This window comes from Rhinopithecus bieti, unplaced genomic scaffold (assembly GCF_001698545.2).
Source record: "Rhinopithecus bieti isolate Rb0 unplaced genomic scaffold, ASM169854v2 scaffold_30732, whole genome shotgun sequence".
Lineage (NCBI taxonomy): Eukaryota > Metazoa > Chordata > Mammalia > Primates > Cercopithecidae > Rhinopithecus > Rhinopithecus bieti.
This window is the reverse complement of record NW_016814045.1, coordinates 2,947,318-2,966,006: the sequence shown is the minus strand read 5'-3', so window position 1 is coordinate 2,966,006 and position 18,689 is coordinate 2,947,318. Positions and strand designations below refer to the sequence as shown.

Here is an 18,689-nt window from a genome sequence, read left to right as displayed (position 1 = left end):
AGACAGCCATTTATTTGTCCAGCCTCTGAGTATTCATGACATCAGCAAGGCCGGCGAGTAAAACACTGATACTTCTTAAAAAGAAATTCTAATTCCCAATGAGGAAGGCAGAGAACACAAGGTCCAATGTTTCAGTGACTTTCAAGACTCCCCGTGGCCTTATGATGGGTGTGTTTGCACAGGGACAGCCCATTTTACAGAAGCTGCAGTGAGGAGCCTTTTATAGCCAACAGAACTGAAAGCTGGGTTTGTGAGTCAACAGACATTTTAAGATTGAGGGGATACGGTTGAGGGAATGAAATGTCAAGAATAAATCTACTTTCAACTGAGTCAGCCTCATGGGGTATAACAGGGTAAGCAGCCATCGCATTTTGCCTGGAATTGATTTGTTTCCCAGGATTGAACACAGGAGTTTCAATGCTAAAACAGGGAAAGTCCCAGGCAAACCTTGGGGAGTTGGTCCACCTAGGTATAAAACCCTTTGGTCCTAACATGGGGATGACCACAGGATGTGGGTAGATTTGAGGCAAGCCTCAAAGTGTAACAGCACATTTTGCAAACAGTAACCAAACTTCCTTGGTCCCCGGGTCTAAAAGTTGCTGGAAAACAAATCATACTCTCGCTGTGACTATGGGGTGTTTTCATTTGATTTGCTTTGGATTTGTTTTGTTATTGTTGTTCTTTTATTTATCTAGAAATGCCAGAGATTTGTTTCCAATTTAAACTCGCCACAATTAAGTGGGATCTCTGCTTGTCCCGGTAACTATCTTTAATGCTAAATTGGTTTGCAGGGATCTTCCTCCTGCATTTTTCAACACAAATTCATTTGCCAAATGCCCAACATACAGGCAACTATGTAAACACAGAAGTGGAGTTATTGATATTTCCCAGCGATGTGTAAAACACCTCTTTATTCTCCAAGGTCTGGTGTGACTCTTTGTGGCTAATCCATCATCGCTGTTTGCATTATTGCAGAGCTTGCTTTCAGGAGCATCTACTGGAGTGGATGCAGTTATTCTCCTGCTGAGAAGTTGCATATGTTGAACGGCATTATGATCCATACGAAATAGAAGGTGTCGTGCTAGCTATGTGGCAAAGCATGCATAACGACATTTGTTGAAATAGACTTGTTCAATTTTCAGCTAAGTTCTAAGTAGACTGTTCTGATCAGAGAGCTTAATTAAGCTAGGACTTTGTCCTTTGCAAAGTAGATTTGGTTGGTTGAAGTCTTTGGAATGCTAACAATCAATTAGCTAAATATCTCTGTAAATATAACTGGCTATACCACATTAAACATCAGAGGTCAACAATTGCTTTACCAGTTATATATATTTGTATTTACATGGATACAATATTACATGTAACTACATATGTAGGAAAAATAGGCATAGAGTTGTCAGTTTTAGAGACAGGGGTCTTTGTGGATACTTAAATAATTCATGGATCAGTAAACATATCTATATGTATTGTAGGATCTGGTGGGCAAGTGTGCAAAATGAGCAAAATGATAGATTCCCCTCTTTTTGCTCATTTGAGATGTTGTTTTAATGTAGAATTACAGTAACCCTCTAATGATGAGAAGCAGTGACAATTCATTAGCAGATTGTGGCTTAGATCAAGTGTTTGATTTGTCTGAAGAAGTGTAACCCGTACTCAGTTATATGAAGTATATGCGTTTCTTTTGAAGATAATTTTTTCTCCTTTTGTCAGTTAAAATAACCTTGAGCTTTATTTTTTTCAAAGACCCCAGCTAGCAGCAGACAAATGCTTCTATAATTTGTTCTTCAATAATGATTTTTTAGAATGTTAAACTGTCATAAAAAAACAACCTTCAAAAGCGCTTCTGGATTTCCTATTCTCTGCTTAAAGGACAATTGGATAATAGGGAGGAAAGAAATAGCATGTCGAGGCTGTTTCACATTTTGTCTTCTGCCTTGTTTCATGAAAGTAGGGATTCCCCTGGTTTTCTTTTTATAGTTAAAACATTCTGTTTCTCCTCAGTCTAGAAAAGAATACCTTGAATATGTACATTGATGAACATATGTATATTTCATCAAAATGGATTCAAATTATTATAGTTTAGTTTTTTAAATTCCCTTAAACCTTTCAATATAATTGAGCTGTAAAAACCAAAGGTGGCAACCTTCTTCCAAATATTTTCAAAGAATGTCTTATACTTTATTCTTCATCCTGAGTACCTAAGATAGTGTGAACATCTCATAGTACTGTCTTACTCTTACGGGTTAATTCCTTGTTGGATTTCATGACTGTTGACTTGCTTAGGGTTTCTAGTAAGGCTTCCCTTGTGAATTTCATACAGAAGTCCCCACACTTATTTGGCACATTTGGTAGGGATAGCTTTATTCAGAAATTAGCAAACTGTTAAACTCTAACAGGTGCTGAGCCTCGGCTACTTCTCCCGTTTAGCATGAGGAGGAACATGAACAGAACGCGCAGAGCAGAACGCTGCTGCTGGATTGGGGGCCCCTGGAGGGACAGTGCCCTCAGGCGAAGTTTAACCATCCACCTGATGAGATGCTGGGTCCCCAGAACATCTGGATGAGGAGTGAACAACTGGATGGGTATCCCCTGATACAGACCTTGCATGTAGATACCTAGGTTGGAATTCGGCTTTTCTTCCAGATACCCAAAGCCTGTTTCTGGATATGTCTGTTTTCAAGGCATTCTTCATGGGAACTTAAATGCATCATTGAAATCCTAAATTTAAAAAAAAAAATCTTTTCTTTTATACATTTATTTATTTTTTTTTTTTTTTTTTTTTTTTTTTTTTTTTTTTTTGGTTATTGTTGGGAGATAGTTAGAAGCTTTTAAATTGTAGCCAGTGTTTTAACCCTTTGTAAAGGATTTAGATAGGCTGCTTTAATTTTGAAGCACAAAATATTTCTAATCCTGCTTCAATTATGAAATTTCACATCGTAATTGAAAGAGATGAACTGTGATAATAGGAGTATATTATGCTTACTAATGGGAATTCTTACAAAAGTGCTATCTCCCAGTCTGCCGTTTGTGGAGATTATTTTAAGTCCTCACTCACGCTGGCTTTCCTTTCCGCCTTGTTTATATTCTCAGAGTATAAAAATACAGTAGTCAGAAAGCTGCTCTCGGGGAGTCTGCGTTTAGTGCTTGTTGGAGGATTCCTCTCTAAATGGACTCTGGTATCATTTTAGCACTCATATTGTTTGCCGAAATTCGAGCTTCCTGGGGAAATTAGAGCAGTTAATTTAATATCATGAAATGTTTTGGGGCTTCTTGGCTTATTCAGAGACAGGGGAGTGTAAATCAAATTGAGTATCCTGTATAAAGTAGAGGACAATAAAAGTGGCCTCCAAAATAATAGCCAGCCTTCCCAAAATCTCCTGCCTTCCCATTCCCCATCTTCATCCTGGACCCATAGAAATCTTGTTTTATTCCAAGTCTCCTTCCCAAGGGCTCCCTGGTAGAGGTCTGTGTCTCAGAAAGACAAGGAAGCAGGGAAGGTGCTTAGCCCTGTCCAGGCACAGCAGGAGTGCTCAGTCTTTATTGTCACTAGAAGGGCCACAGGGCCACAGTCATGACGATATGGCTTAGAGCTTTATTCCATACAGCTTGGATTCAGCCCTGACACCTTTTCCTGGAAGGACTCATTCTGCAACCATTGGTGACCATCTGTGAGGTGGCTGGCACTGCACTAGGCACGGGGATAAGTTATGTTGCATGATAAGAAGCAAAGATTCAGCAGCTGTGGGAAATACACTTCTCATGGCCCAGGAAAAATCGAAAGAGAGCCCTCAGGCATCCTCCAATTGCTGAGTTCTCTCTCCTCACATTTCCAAAGCCCTTTTTGCAGATGCCTCCTGAGTGATGGCATGCGTGTTGCAGGGTAGGCAATGGGCTTTGTTGATTTGTTTTTGAGACGGTCTTTGAACGAGGTCTTTCAAAGGCACGATATGGACCTTTGACCTGGGAGCTTAGAATACACGTCAGCGGCCTGTGGTCACATCAGCCCCCAGAAGCAAACTGCTAAGTCAGATGTTTTGGCCTCAGCTTCGGAAGGTTCTCTGTGTGTTTAGTAACGCTCCGCTCCGCCATCCTCAAAGAATTGCTGGGCTTGTGTTTATTTTGCCTCCCTTCTCCTGTGTGTCAGGACTAACTTTTATGTTGCTGAGGTGTCATTTTGCAAAGAAAAAGAAACCTGTCTGAACCAAGTGTGTATTTACTTTGTTTTAGAGACCTAGTGTATTTGCATGAAATATCAGGAAAGCTGATGGACGATTAATTGGGCTTTTTACAAATACGCTGATGCTCGGCGCCATGGAGATATAACAGCTGGGAAGTGGAGTAACTGCTGTGGTTTTTGTTTACCTTATGGGGCCCCCATAGGTGTTAAACCCTTAAAGACCCTGGTAACGAATGGGGCATCTTGTCTTGAGAATGGCTCCTTGACCATCACGACTGGAATACCCTGTCTGTTTCATTTATCTGTGGTTAGAACAAAAGGAGACAATCTCAGTTATAATAAATGTCTTCTAGAAAAGCACACTTCTGCCTAAATATTTTAAATTTTGATGTTTCATGTTTTAAAATAGTCTATAAAATACACCCACAGAGATGCTTATAGTAAAGCTCAGTTTTCCCCGTTGCAAATAAACTAGATGTCAACTTGTGCCACCCACTGAAAATATTTAAACGTCACGTAATTAGTAACGTATTAGATGTCACTGCTTTTAGCCTGAAAATGATCAGAGCCCTCTCGAAGACTCTTGTCCCACTACTTCAGTTTGCTGAGTAGCAGGACTGTGATGGGATATTGAGTAGCGTGTGTTTAGTCTTTTTAAAAAATCTTTTGGCTAGCTCCCTTCACCACATACTTTTTTATTCTCTTTCTACCACTTTGGTTTATTCTCTTCTTTCTATGGCATTTTCTTCTTCCCTGCAGATTCCATTCTTTCCACGTAAAATTCTGTACATTTAGAGTCCCTTGTTTGATTTCTGGTGTTCTCAAAAAGAAAAGGAATAGAAAACGCTTCACAAATCCAGTAAATAAATAATATACTAATAGCAAGGACCTTTATGAAATGTCTGCATGAAAACCGATGCACCACAAACTGCCATCTCTATACACCCCAGACTTCCCAGTGTGATGATTTAGATCCTTTTCTACTTAGGCGGATGGTGCCATTTTTGCCGAATTCAGCATGTTCATTGAACAGTTTCTTGGAGCCAAAAGCCAGCTCCCCTGCATTTCTGCTTGGTAAGGTTTGGTGGCCTTGGTGTGGGGTAGGGGTTGTTGATTCACCGGCCTCTGAGCTGATGATAAATCTAGAAGCTGGGTAGCAGGACTAGACTGCCTTCATAGAACCTCTGCGGGGAATCGGCGGCCCCAACACTGCGAGACATCTATGAAAAAGAGGCTCAGCAAACTCTTGTGAAGAAAGGCTCCAGAAGAATTAGGGGTCGAGAGGATGCGGTGAGACTCCGTGTGAGTAGGCATCAGTGAGAACTTTGAACGCTAGATACAGAACTCGCCAACCAAAAATGTGCTTCTGCTTCTCGAGATGCCTGTGGATTGTTTTTTTCTTTTATTCTAAATATCTGAATCTTGTATCATGAGCATCTATTGAGATAATATATTAATAATTCCCCAAAATATCATGACAGAGCCTGTCTGTTGTAATGCACGGCATCACTCTATTGCGTTTTGTGTGCATTTATACAATTCTACATCTGGATACTTTTCCAAAGATAATAGTATTTTCATTTTAATCCTGCCATCCTTCAGTAGAAAATAAAGCCCTGGGAGAGGGTTCCCAAAGGTAGCTTTGGCACGTCTTTTGTGGAGAGTTGTCCTGGGATCGTTTAGCTCAAGTTACACATGAAAATTCCAACACCAGGAAAACCCTCCACCTGAGAGGTGGAGAAAATTAAAAGAGTCTTGGAGTTTTTTAGTACAGCCATAGTTCTTTTCACCTGACCCGCAGCCCCAAAGACCATGGTGTGCTCTGCGGACAGAGTATGACAATCTGGTGTCAATAACCAATTCCTGTATAACACCTTATTGTTTTTTATGGTTTTTTAAGGAATAAAATGGGTTATGTATATAATACATGATATTTAAGTTGGGGTGTGATCATGGTTGATATCCTGACTTACGCATTACATATATTTTAATGTTTTAAAAAAACGGTATCTATGTATTATCCCTCAACTAAAATAGCTCAGTCTCCAACTAGAATGTGTATTAGTCAGGGCATCTTTTCAAGAGACATTATTTTCATGCTCACAGGATGGAAAGGGAAATAAAAAAGGAGTCTGGAAATAGGTGCATTTAATTCTCCCCAATTTAAATCAAAGTGGTACATCTTTAAGGCAATAACGATATTCCTTCTTCCCCTCTTCATGAACGCTTCCCTCAATGAATTTCTTTAATGTTGATGATGGTTAGTGCAGTTTGAGGGAATCTGTATTTAGTCAGAAAATGCTTCAATAGAATGACCTACCAGATGGGGCCCGTAACAATGCACAGAGGCATCAAACCACCACAGACATGTGGTGCTTAGAATAATAAAAAGACTATAAAATTAGATTAGTTGAGTCTAATTTGGAATTGGTATATTCCCCATGCACCCTTGCTGCTCCTGGGCGGATAAAGCCTTGAGATTTAGCACTGTGTCAGAGCAGAAGACTGCAACTTCCAGTAAAAGGGAGACGAGGGAACGGGAGAGAGGAAAAAAGCATTCTGGGAGGTCGCGGAGGGCAGAGCAGTGACCTCCAATGATTTACAGGCCTTTAGCTTAATGAAATTGTTTCAGTGACATGACGGTAAGAGCTCGTAATGGATTGGATGCCCTAATGTAATGAAATTACTCCCTTCTGCCTAAAAAAAAAAAAAAAAAAATGCGCAATTAATATTTACTGAGACCTGACAGCCTTTTGGTGCGCTCGTCTGTGTAGTTCTCTCAGACAGTCAGAGAGGAGAGACGGAGCAGCGTGGCAGACAGGCTGGCTCTGCACGAGCTCCTGGCAGGGACCAGCAGCGCCTGCAAGGGGGTGGAGGGACAGGCGCTCGGGTGGCCCGGGCCGCCGGCCCCTCACGCTGCCCCCGCTCAGGCTTCATGCTCTCCCCTGCTTTTCCACAGGCAATTGGACAACAACCACATCAGCTGCATTGAAGATGGAGCCTTCCGAGCGCTGCGCGATTTGGAGATCCTGTGAGTTGATTTTGCGATCGCTGCCTTGTGTGTGCGTGCATATGTGTGTATGTGTGTGTGTCCGTGTGGGGAGGAGAGAGGGGGAGAGTATGTGCAGGAGGGTCTGTGTGGATGCATTTCTGGTCTTTTGCTGCAGTGCTATTAAAATTGGGAACCAGGAGATCCCTCCGGCTCACCTTGGTCAAAGTGTTTGCAGGCAGCCAAGTGTGATTTCTTACCTCCCACAAACTGGGGTTCCTGCTAATTAAGTCTCAGTTGAGTCTTTCTCCTTCTCCACCAGTGCTCCCGCAGTATTTGTTGCTGGGAGAAACAGATGGGCTGGAGCAGAGCCCCCCAGAGCCTGCCACAGCATCAGGGACAGTGTGTTTGAGTGCGGGCACACTGGGAAACAGGGTCCGGGGTTGGGGCCAGAGAGAGAGGGGTTAGTGCCAGGAGGACAGCTGGAATTACCTGAATCAGAAAGGGACCTTGGTACAGGGCAGGGGAATGCCACACAGCCTGGGAAAGCCCAGTCATTGCTATTGCTCCTGGGATCTCATCTCAGGCTTCAGTTGAAACTTTAAACAGTGACTGTGACCTTAAAGGGGCCGGGGGTGGTGGGTGGGGGTGGCAATGAGGGAGATGAGAGGAGGCAGCCCCTTTCCCATAATCCCACCCTAATGCACCTTGTCTAGAAAGAATGTGTAGTTGCCTTCTGAGCTCTGGATTTTAAATGAGTGTCTAACTAAGAAAACCCGACTCCCAGGAGGAAAGTCAGCTAGGAGTCATCTTGGGGTCATTCAAACTAAAGTTGAATTGTGTAAGAAAACATTTTGGTTATTCTCACTAAAGCTATACTTCTAGCTGTCCCTGATTCAGAGAAGCCCAGAGAGGAAGGCAGTACAGCACAGAAGAACTTGTGTCACTTCTGTCAGGAGACGTGTGGTCGAGTCCGGATTCTGCCACTGATTAGTCGTGTGACCTTGGGCAAGTCTCTTCGGCTCTGGGAGCCTCAGTTTCCTCATTTGTAAAATGAAAGGGTTGGTTGCTCTGTCTTGGGAGTGACTTCCCCTTTCCAAATTCTGTAGCTGCTTGGTTCTAAAAATAATTCCCATGGTACAATTCTAGCCAGTGACTGAAAGCAGAGTGGGGTTTCTCAAGCATTCTCCTAAAAATAAGAAATTACACAGTCGCAGGTTACCTATCTCTGATTCCAGAAGAATCAATGAATGCCAGATAAATAAGTGAATGAGTATTTTAAAGCATTCCTTTGTATGTGAAAGAATGAGTGAAAGGTCTTCCCTCCGCCTTCCTCTTCACCTGGCCCCGCAGACACTAGCAACGGGTTGGAGAGAGCCTCGCCACATTGTTTGAGAGGAAGGTGATTCCAAGAGGAATCACGGGAAATAAAAGGGGATGCTGATGCTGCAAGCTGCTTGAAATCGGATGAAAGCTGAGAATTCCCGGTCCAGAAAAGACAGGACCCACAGTCAGGGAGGTCAGATTGTCATTTCTGAAATAGATTGTCTCTCCTCACCCAAACTCTGACCCTGGAACCGGCAACAAATGCCTGTCTGCAAGGGAGAGGATGCCAGCCCAAATTTAGTAACCTACGACTCCTCTTATCAGGAGGCTGGGACTGAGAAGGGTAGGCAGGATTTTCCCTGCCTGCAAAATAGCATTTGTAGGAAGGGCTGCTCAGAGCATATCACCTTTTTCCTCCCTTGACAGAGAGGATGAGAAAGATGAGAAAATTCCTTGGGAAGAGACCAGGAAATGGAAGTCACCAGCTGCCACGAAACAGCTGTGACAACCTGACAGCCCTCATGTTCATTTTCTGTGCTAGGAATGGTGTTGTCTCTCCTCACCAAGAAGGCAGTCTGAGGGAGAAGAGAGGGTTTTACAGTCAGACACACCTAGGTGGGGCTTGGGTCAAGTGTCTTAATCTCTCTGAGTCTATCTCCTCAACTTTTAAAAACAGCCAGTGTATGTACGACATAGGAGGGACTCTCATAAGTGCCATCCCTTCTACTTTCCTAACTTTTGCCCCTATACACCCTCACCCCCATCAAGCCCTTGCCCAGGACAGATTTGGACAGCTCTCCTCTACTCAGATACCAAAAAAAAAAAAAAAGATATCCAGATGCACCAGGCATCTCCAAGTTGAAGCTTTAAAAACCTGTGACTGAAAGGAAAAAAAAAAAGTTCTCATTCCTTATCATTGCAAAGAGCCCATAGGATCTGATTACTTTATCTTATCAATTCCAAACAAAACCAGATCAATAGCTTTGTTTTAAAGACACTCTCATTTGGCTTCACATGGCTAAGTACTTAAAATTAATCATAATCAGTTATTCCATGGGTTTTTAATTTCCAGCAGAGGCACACGGCTTTGAAACCATCCATCTTAATGGTGAGCCATTCTGAAATTGGCTGGAGCTGACATCTCCATTTAAAGAACCTCCCCTCCCCACCCCTAGGACCTTCCAAATCTCATCCACACATTGACATTTTATCATGCTTCTCTGTAATCACAATTTAGGCACCATAAAGAATCCTGGCAATGAAATAATAAATAGGAACTCAGTGACAGTATCACACATTAGCTTGATACGTTTCTGAGTGAAAGAGGAGAGTTCAAAACATCCTATCCCCAGAAAGAGCATTTTAACATATCTAAAGCTTAAAAGTCTGCAAATTAAGAAGACAAAATAGAATGTTTCGGCTGTGTTTTCTCTGACATTAGGCAGCGTGAAGTAGAAATCAAGGAAAGACACATTAGTTGTCCCAGAAAGCTCTCAAATTAACTTAAGGAAAGTTTATGGATGTCAACTGCAAATAGAAGTATTTCACATGCCATAACCCTGTTATTCCATCCCTCCTGTGGATGGAAACACCATACAACTTCTTTCCATCGAGGCTGATGATGGTTTTACCAGTTACATTGAATGAGAACGTCGGAGGTGAGCCTGAGAGGTAGCCACTGACTATGAGGAGAAATGAACTGGTACAAGGTTGGGAAAGACTGAAATCTGCCCACTTCAGCCTCATTTTTGACTCATTCCCAATGGGGGATGCCCAGCACAGAGTACGGTGGACAGGGAAAGGAGCCATCCCCTCCCCTTTCCAGGAAGTAAGAAGAAAAGCATAGCCTGGGGGGTGAAACTTCTCATGGCCTTCCGTGCCACTACGGGGGAAGAATAATGAGGAAAATGAAAATAGCTAGCAGTTACTCAAGCCCAGCGATACCACCAGTGCTTTTACATGCGCTAGCTCTTGCCATCCTCACAATCTCTCAATAGAGCTGCTGTTACCATCACCCTGCTTTTACCAAAAAAGTAGCCCATCTCAGAGAAGCCAAGTAGCTGCTTACCTAATTAGCAGCAGAGCCTGTGTGCTAACCATTTTACAAAGCTACCTTTTGGATGCATGTTGCCAAGGCTGTCATGGTGATTGGCTGCCCTGAAGTACAGCGGGTGTGGGCTGCAGAGTGGTGTGAACTGGCCTCCAAGAACTGATGGAGGCAAACTAGCAATGACTCACAATCCCACTGGGGAGAAAGTTGGAGCCTTTCACAGGTTTGAGTGAATGGGGCCTATCATTCCCTTCACCCAGTTAATGGGTGCCCACAAAGTTGAAGGTAAATCTAACCTGCAGGAGTAAGGAACTCATCCTGCTTTTTCACTGATATACTTGTCGTCCCAGAGATGATTTATTCCCTCTTGTGGCCATTGCCATAGACTTTGGCATTCCACAGTTTGGGGGCTCTGCTTTCCAGACCTGTCTCCCCCACTAAAAAAATACAGCCTCAGTTTTGTGGCATTTAAGGATCTTAACTGAGGGACTGAGCCTCTGTGAGTCAGACCCTCTGCTGTTACTCAAATCAGTGCCCTTTAATCTCCACCTGTTCTGTGCTTTTGGCAGTTTGCACACACTAGGTTTTCTCCAGGTAAGTCATGCTTATACTGCAGTTGAATATGCCAGGACTGCACTCCTGGCTCTGTGGGGTCAGGATGCGCTGTGCTGGTGCTCTGAGCCCTGGGTTTCTAGCCCATACCAGCCAGGCTGAGGATGGCCAGGCATTTCACCAGTTACAGTGGCACCTCCCTGCCCAACGTGCCATCGTGGGTCAGAAAAAAAAAATGCTTAACTCTAATGAAAATAAAAAAAGTAGGAACAAATTAAACAAAAATGAGAAAACCTCATTAATAACATATGTCATGAATTGTTTTTCAATAGTATTACAGGAGAATAAAAAGTCCTTTTGGACATTGTGTCCTGACGAAAGGTAGCAAGTCAGAAGTTCAATAAATACGTTGTCAAAAATGCCGGACCACAGACAACAGAAACACAATCTGAAAATGCTCTCATCTCCTGGTGATTGGTCTGCCCTTGAGAAACCACTGGTGCCAGCTAAATGGCATGGAGATCCCAACAGGTCCGTAGATAACCAGCGTGTGCTGTTTGGAAGCTCTCACTCCCGCTTATGTCACTTGCCAATTCTGGAAATTCATTGACATTATTATAGGCTGGCGCTGGTGGGATCTTAGGTGTCTCCAGGATAACCGCTCATTGTCCAGATTAAGACACAGAGAGCAGGCACTGGAGAGAGGCCCAAGCAGCCTAGCAGTCTGCACCCTGAGCACCTGTCCTGGCTCACCCTAGGCTGGGAGACTTGCCTGAGGTCAGCAGCGAGTCCACGGTAACAGGGGAACTTAGAATCTGGGACTCCCGACTCATGTTTCTGTCCACACTGGGCACCTCCATGCAATTAGATTGTTCAGAAGGGATCCCCTGGTAAGATTGGGGATCCCAAGCACAGTTCATCCTTTCAAAACCTGCCGTTTAGTTTTGGGTGTTATTTAGGAAATTGGGGTAGGGCACACATTTGTCCATGACAGAATCAAGGAATGATCCAGCTTTTAGCTCTCTTTAAACCAGAGGCTACAAACTAGGCCACAGACCATATTGCTCCCATAGATGACATTTTTCTTTTGTCCTGCGTAATGTTTTTTAAAAATTGAGATGAGCATTTCACAATTAAAAATTGAGATATCTTACATAAAGTCCAGATTTCCAGCTTCTCTGGAAAAACCAGAAGCACTGGCAACTGTGGGGCGGCATTTCCGCACTGCAGTCAGCTGTGGCTGGGGAGCACCTGTCCTCCTTGGATGGGGCATGTAGACCCCATTCTGCCACTGATCCCTACCCATTTACATTAACTGCCAGCCCACATGACCCCTGTGCTGACCCATCCAAGAAGCAAAGACACGCTGTGTGGCCAGCACAGTGCTGGGCGCTGGGTACAGTAAAGCTTGAAGTGAGCAGGTGCTTGGCGGGCTGAGCTCCATAGGCCAGAGCTCACCAGCGTGGTGGAGTTGGGCATACAGAGAGAGCTTAGTGACGTGGAGTCCAGGACACCCGAACCTAAGCAAGGACACCCCAGAGGCAATCACAAATCCCTCACATCTTACCTTCTGAGAAGCTCCAAATTGCGTTTGAGGTTACGGCAGTTGTCATTGGTTTTATGCCTATGAGGGTGAAAAACAAGAGGTGACTCTAGCTGTTCATCACAAGAGCCACCCCACCTGCCCTGGTACTTGTTCCCCAGGCCCCTGGATCAACTGGTGTACTGAGGCCACCGAGCCCATGTTTAGAGAGGAGAGATTCAAGAATTAAAGCAATAGCAGAACTAACCAGACTTTTAGGGTAGTTCTAATTCAGTCATATCCTGGTGGGTTCAATGTGGCCTGACGCAGAACCCCACAGGTAGACACAGAAGAGTGAATGGGGAAAAGGTCCTTTTCTAGTACAAGAGGAAGGCAGTGGAAACAAATTGACAGCAGTCCTGAAACCTAGGTCAGGGTGTGCTCACTCTCCTAGAGTGGGGTTGGTGTCCTGGTACAGGGTATTAGGATGTTCAAGCACAACGTTGCCCACTTCAGAGAACCCAAAGTTTAATGCAAGTTGCAGTGTGTTGGCCACTTCAGCTGAGCTTCCTCTGGATGCAGAGCCAGAGGATTAATTAATAATAATAATGATGTAGCAATAATATATAGTACCATGGTACAACAATTACTACTATGATTATATTATTCTTGTTAGAGCCTCCAAGTTTGAGCATCTATTTTTGAGAGTCTACTTCTATTTTTGATCATCTTCAGGCACCGTGACAAGTCAGTAGAATGAGGCATCTCAATTAAATCTTCACCACAACTTTATGAGGCACATCCTAGGAATTGCCTCATTTCACCAGTCAGGAAACTGATCCTTAGAAAAGTTGACTGACTTGCCCGGAGTCACAGTGGCAAGTACAAGGGAACTACTCTTTCCAAACTCAGATCCAGTTCTGCCTGATATCTGAGCCCCTGCCCTTAACAAAAATTAAAATTAAAAGCATCTACCAGAACACACATACATAGAAACAATGATATGCACTACTGAGATTATTGTCTATAGTGAACGCCCAGAATAATTCAGAAACAGTAGTTATTGAAACACTGACCCACAGGGTACTTAGGTCTAAATTTATGACCCCAGCTTTATCAGCATCAGATCCACATCCACAAAACTGCCCCAGACATGAAGGTATGGAGCCATAGTTGAGCTTTGGAGGGGTTAGAGTCCTCTCATAGAACCAGCTTCTAGCTCATCTTTACCAAACTAGGTGGTTTGGGTTCCTTTCCTTATTGAAAAATGGAAACTGTAATACCCACCCCTGAGAATAGCTGTGTGGGTTAAAAGAGATATCGCTGGTGTGTGCCTAGCAAATAGCAGGCTCCCAATCAAGACGCTTATAATAAGTAAAGTTGGTAAATACTTCTGTACTATTTCTGTGCTTTATATCCACACCTCACTCATGCCTGGCACGTACTAGGTGGCCAGTTAAAGTATGTGGAACCAAATCGAGTTAAAATTAATTAACTGAATTGAAGCCCACACCACCAGTCTCTAGAGTCCCTGTTATGACTTGTCTCTGAACGGAACAAGATGTGGTTGTCCTAGAATCATTTTAAATGTTGAACAGCGTAGCATTTTACTGAAGCAGTCCACTTTTCACATTACCTTTGGTTTTGCATTTCTCTGGCTAAATGGTGATCTTTCTTTCTCATTTTAATAAGGAAAAAAATCGGAGCTACAGTGAAAATTGGTGTGTCACAACAGAGACCAGATTCATTTTTTTTTTATTTATAAAATGTTTTACCTGGGTTTCTCTGGGAGCTACAAACATTTTATCAGGGTGTTTAGTCATGACATAGTTTTGAATACGGGAACTGTCATTGCTTAATGAAAGTCTTGGCCGGGCGCGTTGGCTCAAGCCTGTAATCCCAGCACTTTGGGAGGCCGGGGCCGGAAGGCGGGCGGTATAAGGTCAGGAGATCGGGACCATCCTGGCTAACACCGGTGACCCGTCTCTCTAAAAAGTACAAAAAACTAGCGAGGCGAGGTGGCCAGGCGGCCTGTGTCCCAGCTACTCGGGAGGCTGAGGCAGCGAGATGGCATGAACCCGGGAGGCAGAGCTTGCAGTGAGCTGAGATCCGGCCCACTGCACTTCCGCTTGGGGGACAGAGCAGAGACTCCGTCTTCAAAAAAAAAAAAAAAAAAAGAACAGTCTTAAAATATCTCCAGATATTTTTCTTTTGGTACTTGTGCTATAATTGTGATATGTTCTGCAATCAGGATTAAAATTGCACTCTGTAGAAGCATCTGTAACTTCCATTCAGTCCCCAGCGAATACTAGGAAAGGAACTGGGTTTATTATAAATGTCTTTGTGCCGTCAACAACCACTCCTTTTAGTCATCCAAGACTCCAAGTTCCAATGACAGTCATGCTCTTCAAGTGACTAGTTTGGTTTGAGAACCCCAGCTTAAGGGGAAAAAGTTAAACATTCTTTGAATCTAATTTTTTTTTCCATTTAAATAAGTAGCACTTCACCCTTTAAAATCACCTAGAATCTGGGGGAACTTGTGATTTCTAGTGATTTCCACTTTCCTGTTAACAAAAGCTAGTTTCATCTCTGAAGTTGAAATCGTATTGGTGTACATTCCTGGTTAAGAGGATTTGGAGAAGATAATGAATTGTTTTATTGATCAGCAAAGGGTCTCTTGATCAACAAAACCACCTGTTAGCTTCTCCGTGAAGTAAGCACTTAGGTGGAGTCGGCAAGTCCATAGGTCGGTCTTGCTGTCCCCAGGGGCACAGGATTCCAGCTGCGGGGGTCTCTGCACTGGAATTCAGGACTTGACAAACCTTGGTTTTGGGAGCAAATCTTTTGGAAATGCTTTGTCCCACCTAGAACAAACTGCAAAAAATAGTTCTGCATGTTTGAAGAAAGATTCCAGAGAGTTATTCTTTCAGGAGGGTGGGGGAAATGCAGCCACCATGTCCTACAGCGGTCAGGTTCACTCCCAAGACCGGGCTTCTGTGCTAATTTGCAAAAGGTGCGCTGCCTGATGGGTCAGCCTCTGCCCTTTCACCATTCCCTCAGCTCTCAGCAGGGGCTTTGGTGACCAGTTATTTGGCATGTTTAGTGAATATCTTGGCCTCTTAGATTGAGGGCTTCCAATTGACACCATGGGACTCCAGCCAGGGAGCCTTGTCCCTCTTGAGCAAGGCCAAACCTGCCTGCCACGGCTGCTGCCATTCCCACCAGGGATGCCCAAGACTGGGACAGCTCAGCATTACTGTGGCCAAGAGTCTGCTTTTCTGTAGACCTGAGTCTTGAAAGTCAAGATCGGAGGAGCTCTCACAGGATTTGGACCTCTACTACTCAATGGCTTAATGGAAGAAGGGATGATTGTGGAGAGGTGCTGAGGGACACAGGCTGGGAAGGAATTGGAGGCAACATTCCTACTGTTCCTGGCTTTCATTTCCTATCTTTGAGGTATAAAAAGTAACGGATGGGCCCAGGCGAGGATAGCTCATGCTGTAATCCCAGTGCGGAAGGCAGGGGGGATTGCTTGCATGAGCCTCGGAGTTTGAGACCAGTCTAGACAAACATAGCAAGACTCTACACAAAACAAAAACCAAAACATTTTTTTTTTTTTTTTTTTTTTGAGATGGTAGTCTTGCTCTGTTCACCCGGCTGGGAGTGCAGTGGCGGATCTCGGCTCAGCTGCAAGGCTCCACTCCCTAGGTTCAAGCGATTTCCTGTATCAGCTCCAAGTAGTGGGATTACAGGTGCACTGGACACCACATCTGGCTAATTTGTTGTATTTTTTAGTAGAGACAGGGCTTCACCATGTTGGCCGTCTGGGTCTTGAACTCCTGACCTCCATCGTGTACTTGCCTGCCTTGCTCCCAAAGTGCTGGGTATTTACAGGGCATGTCACCGCACCCAGCAAAAAAAAACAAAAACAAAAACCCTACCCTGTTTTTTTTTTGTTTTTTGTTTTTTGAAGTAAGGGATGGTGGATGAAGGAGGGATGAAGGAAATAATGATTCCATTTCTCCAAGCTCATATTTGGATTCTTCAAACTCATTGTCAAAAAGCTGGAGAGAGTCCATTTTCTTTTGACTTATAACTAAATCGGAGGACTCCAACTGCTGGCCCATGGGTTGAATAAAACCAACAGATGTGGGATTTCATGTTTTCCTTTAATTTTTTTTTTACAAATAATTAGAATGTTTACAAATAATTAGAATTTGTTGCCAACATTTAAAACTCAAGTAATTTTGTGTAAAAGTTTATAATTCAACTTCCAGTGAATATCTAGCAGCTTTGCCAACCCTGGGCCCGCCTGTGGCTATTATCTCTCCAGCAGTGCCATCCGATAGAACTTTCTGTGATGAGGGAAACATTGCATCTCTGTGTTATCCAGGATGGAAGCCCCTGGTCACACATGACTCTTTAGCACTTGAAGTGCATCTTCCACAACTGAGAAACTGAATTTTTAAATTTGTATTTAATTTTAATTGATTCCAATGTGAATTGCCACATGTAGCTCATGGCTACCTTACTGGACAGTGCAAGTTGGGAACTATGGGTGGGTACCCTGTCTGGACAGGGCATGCTCTGCAAATCACCATAGCTCCTACCAGGCCTGCTTCCTGGTCCTGCTCCAAATCTCTCCAGCCATTTCACATCCATTAAGAATGTTTAAATAGTGTCTTTTCTAAAAGTAAATCTGAAATATCTGCCACTCCCCTCACCCTCCACCTCCATCTTTATTTATTTATTTATTTTTTCTGAAACTGAGTGTCGCTGTATCGCCCAGGCTAGAGTGCAGTGGCATGATCTCAGCTCACTGCAGCCTCCACCTCCCAGGTTCAAGTGATTCTCCTGCCTCAGCCTCCCGAGTAGCTGGCATTACAGGTGTGTACCACCACACCTGGCTGATTTTTATATTTTTAGTAGAGACGGGGTTGCACCATGTTGGATCCCCCTGGTCTCAAACTCCTCACCTCAAGTGATCCACCCGCTTCGGCCTCCCAAAGTGCTGGGATTACAGGCATGAGCCACCATGCCCAGCCCTTTCTCCATCTAAATTTAAACATCTGGGTCTTATACCCACAAAAGACCCCATTTTTATCAAAACCCAGGAGTGTGATCCTTGCAACCATGGCCCACCAAAACGAAACCCTCTAGGTGTAAATTCGTTTCCTGATCCCCATTATTTGCTTCTCACAGCCTTGCAAATGACTTCCACGAAGTCAACTGGGTAGGAAAATTACCCCCTTGTCTGAGCCCCTCCTGTCTCCATAGGTACACTAGAGATGCGGCAGCCGGTTAGGGAACCAAGCCTGTTAACCCCACAGAAGCTGAGCCAGGTATTTGCATAAAGAGAGAAGGAAAAAGAGCTGACCCTGCCTAACTGTTTTCACATGCTGCACACTGGAGGCTAGTTGTGACTTTCAGACTTTGGACAGATGTCCTGTCTTTGTGCAGAGCTGGGCAGATCTGGGCATCCATGACCACTTCTTCTAACATCTGGAAAACGATTCCCAGTCCGGAAATGCTATTTTAGAGCCAGCACCAACCCAATTGGAATTAGAGAGTGAAAGTTTAGGCTAGAAAGACCCTGGAGGTCAGCTGGTTCCACCACTTCATTTAAAAGAAAGAAACTCCCCCACAAAAGTTAAATGACTTGCCCACAGCCATAGGAAAAATTCGTGGAAGAACCAGGCCAGAAAGCAGGTCTTTTGGCTCTTTATCCAGTTCTCTTTATTGCTGTCTGCTTGCCCCTATATTAGCAGACAGGTAACAAAAGTAAGTGAAACCAGCTTTCATGTCCTGTTCATGCCATCAGCTCTACATCTCCAGCATTTTGCTAGAGGGAATGTTTTGCATTCAGCATGGGGACAACACCCTCCCTTTCCAGGGCCTTCCAGGCCTTTGGCCATTGCTTAGGAAATGGCCACTCTAGTGCCCCAGTAGATTATCCAGTCAGATGGCAGTCTGGAAGAGACCAGATTCCACATCATTGATCCCTGGCTACCGGGGTTGACCAGAAACCCATTGAGTAAGCACTAGAATTCTCTGCCCATTGCTGAGCCCAAAT

General features: G+C 43.9%; 1 protein-coding gene across 3 annotated transcripts in view; it reads left to right on the top strand.

Annotated features, from left to right (window-relative positions):
- Positions 1-18,689, top strand: part of SLIT3 (slit guidance ligand 3) — a 669,050-nt gene that overhangs the window by 456,739 nt on the left and 193,622 nt on the right. For 2 of the 3 annotated variants that reach the window (XM_017849419.1, XM_017849421.1), the window contains exon 6: positions 7,137-7,208. In XM_017849419.1, coding sequence (XP_017704908.1) covers positions 7,137-7,208 — 72 coding nt within the window. Of the gene's footprint in view, positions 1-108; positions 354-7,136; positions 7,209-18,689 lie in introns of those variants that run through there. The other variant, XM_017849420.1, reaches the window with a different exon arrangement.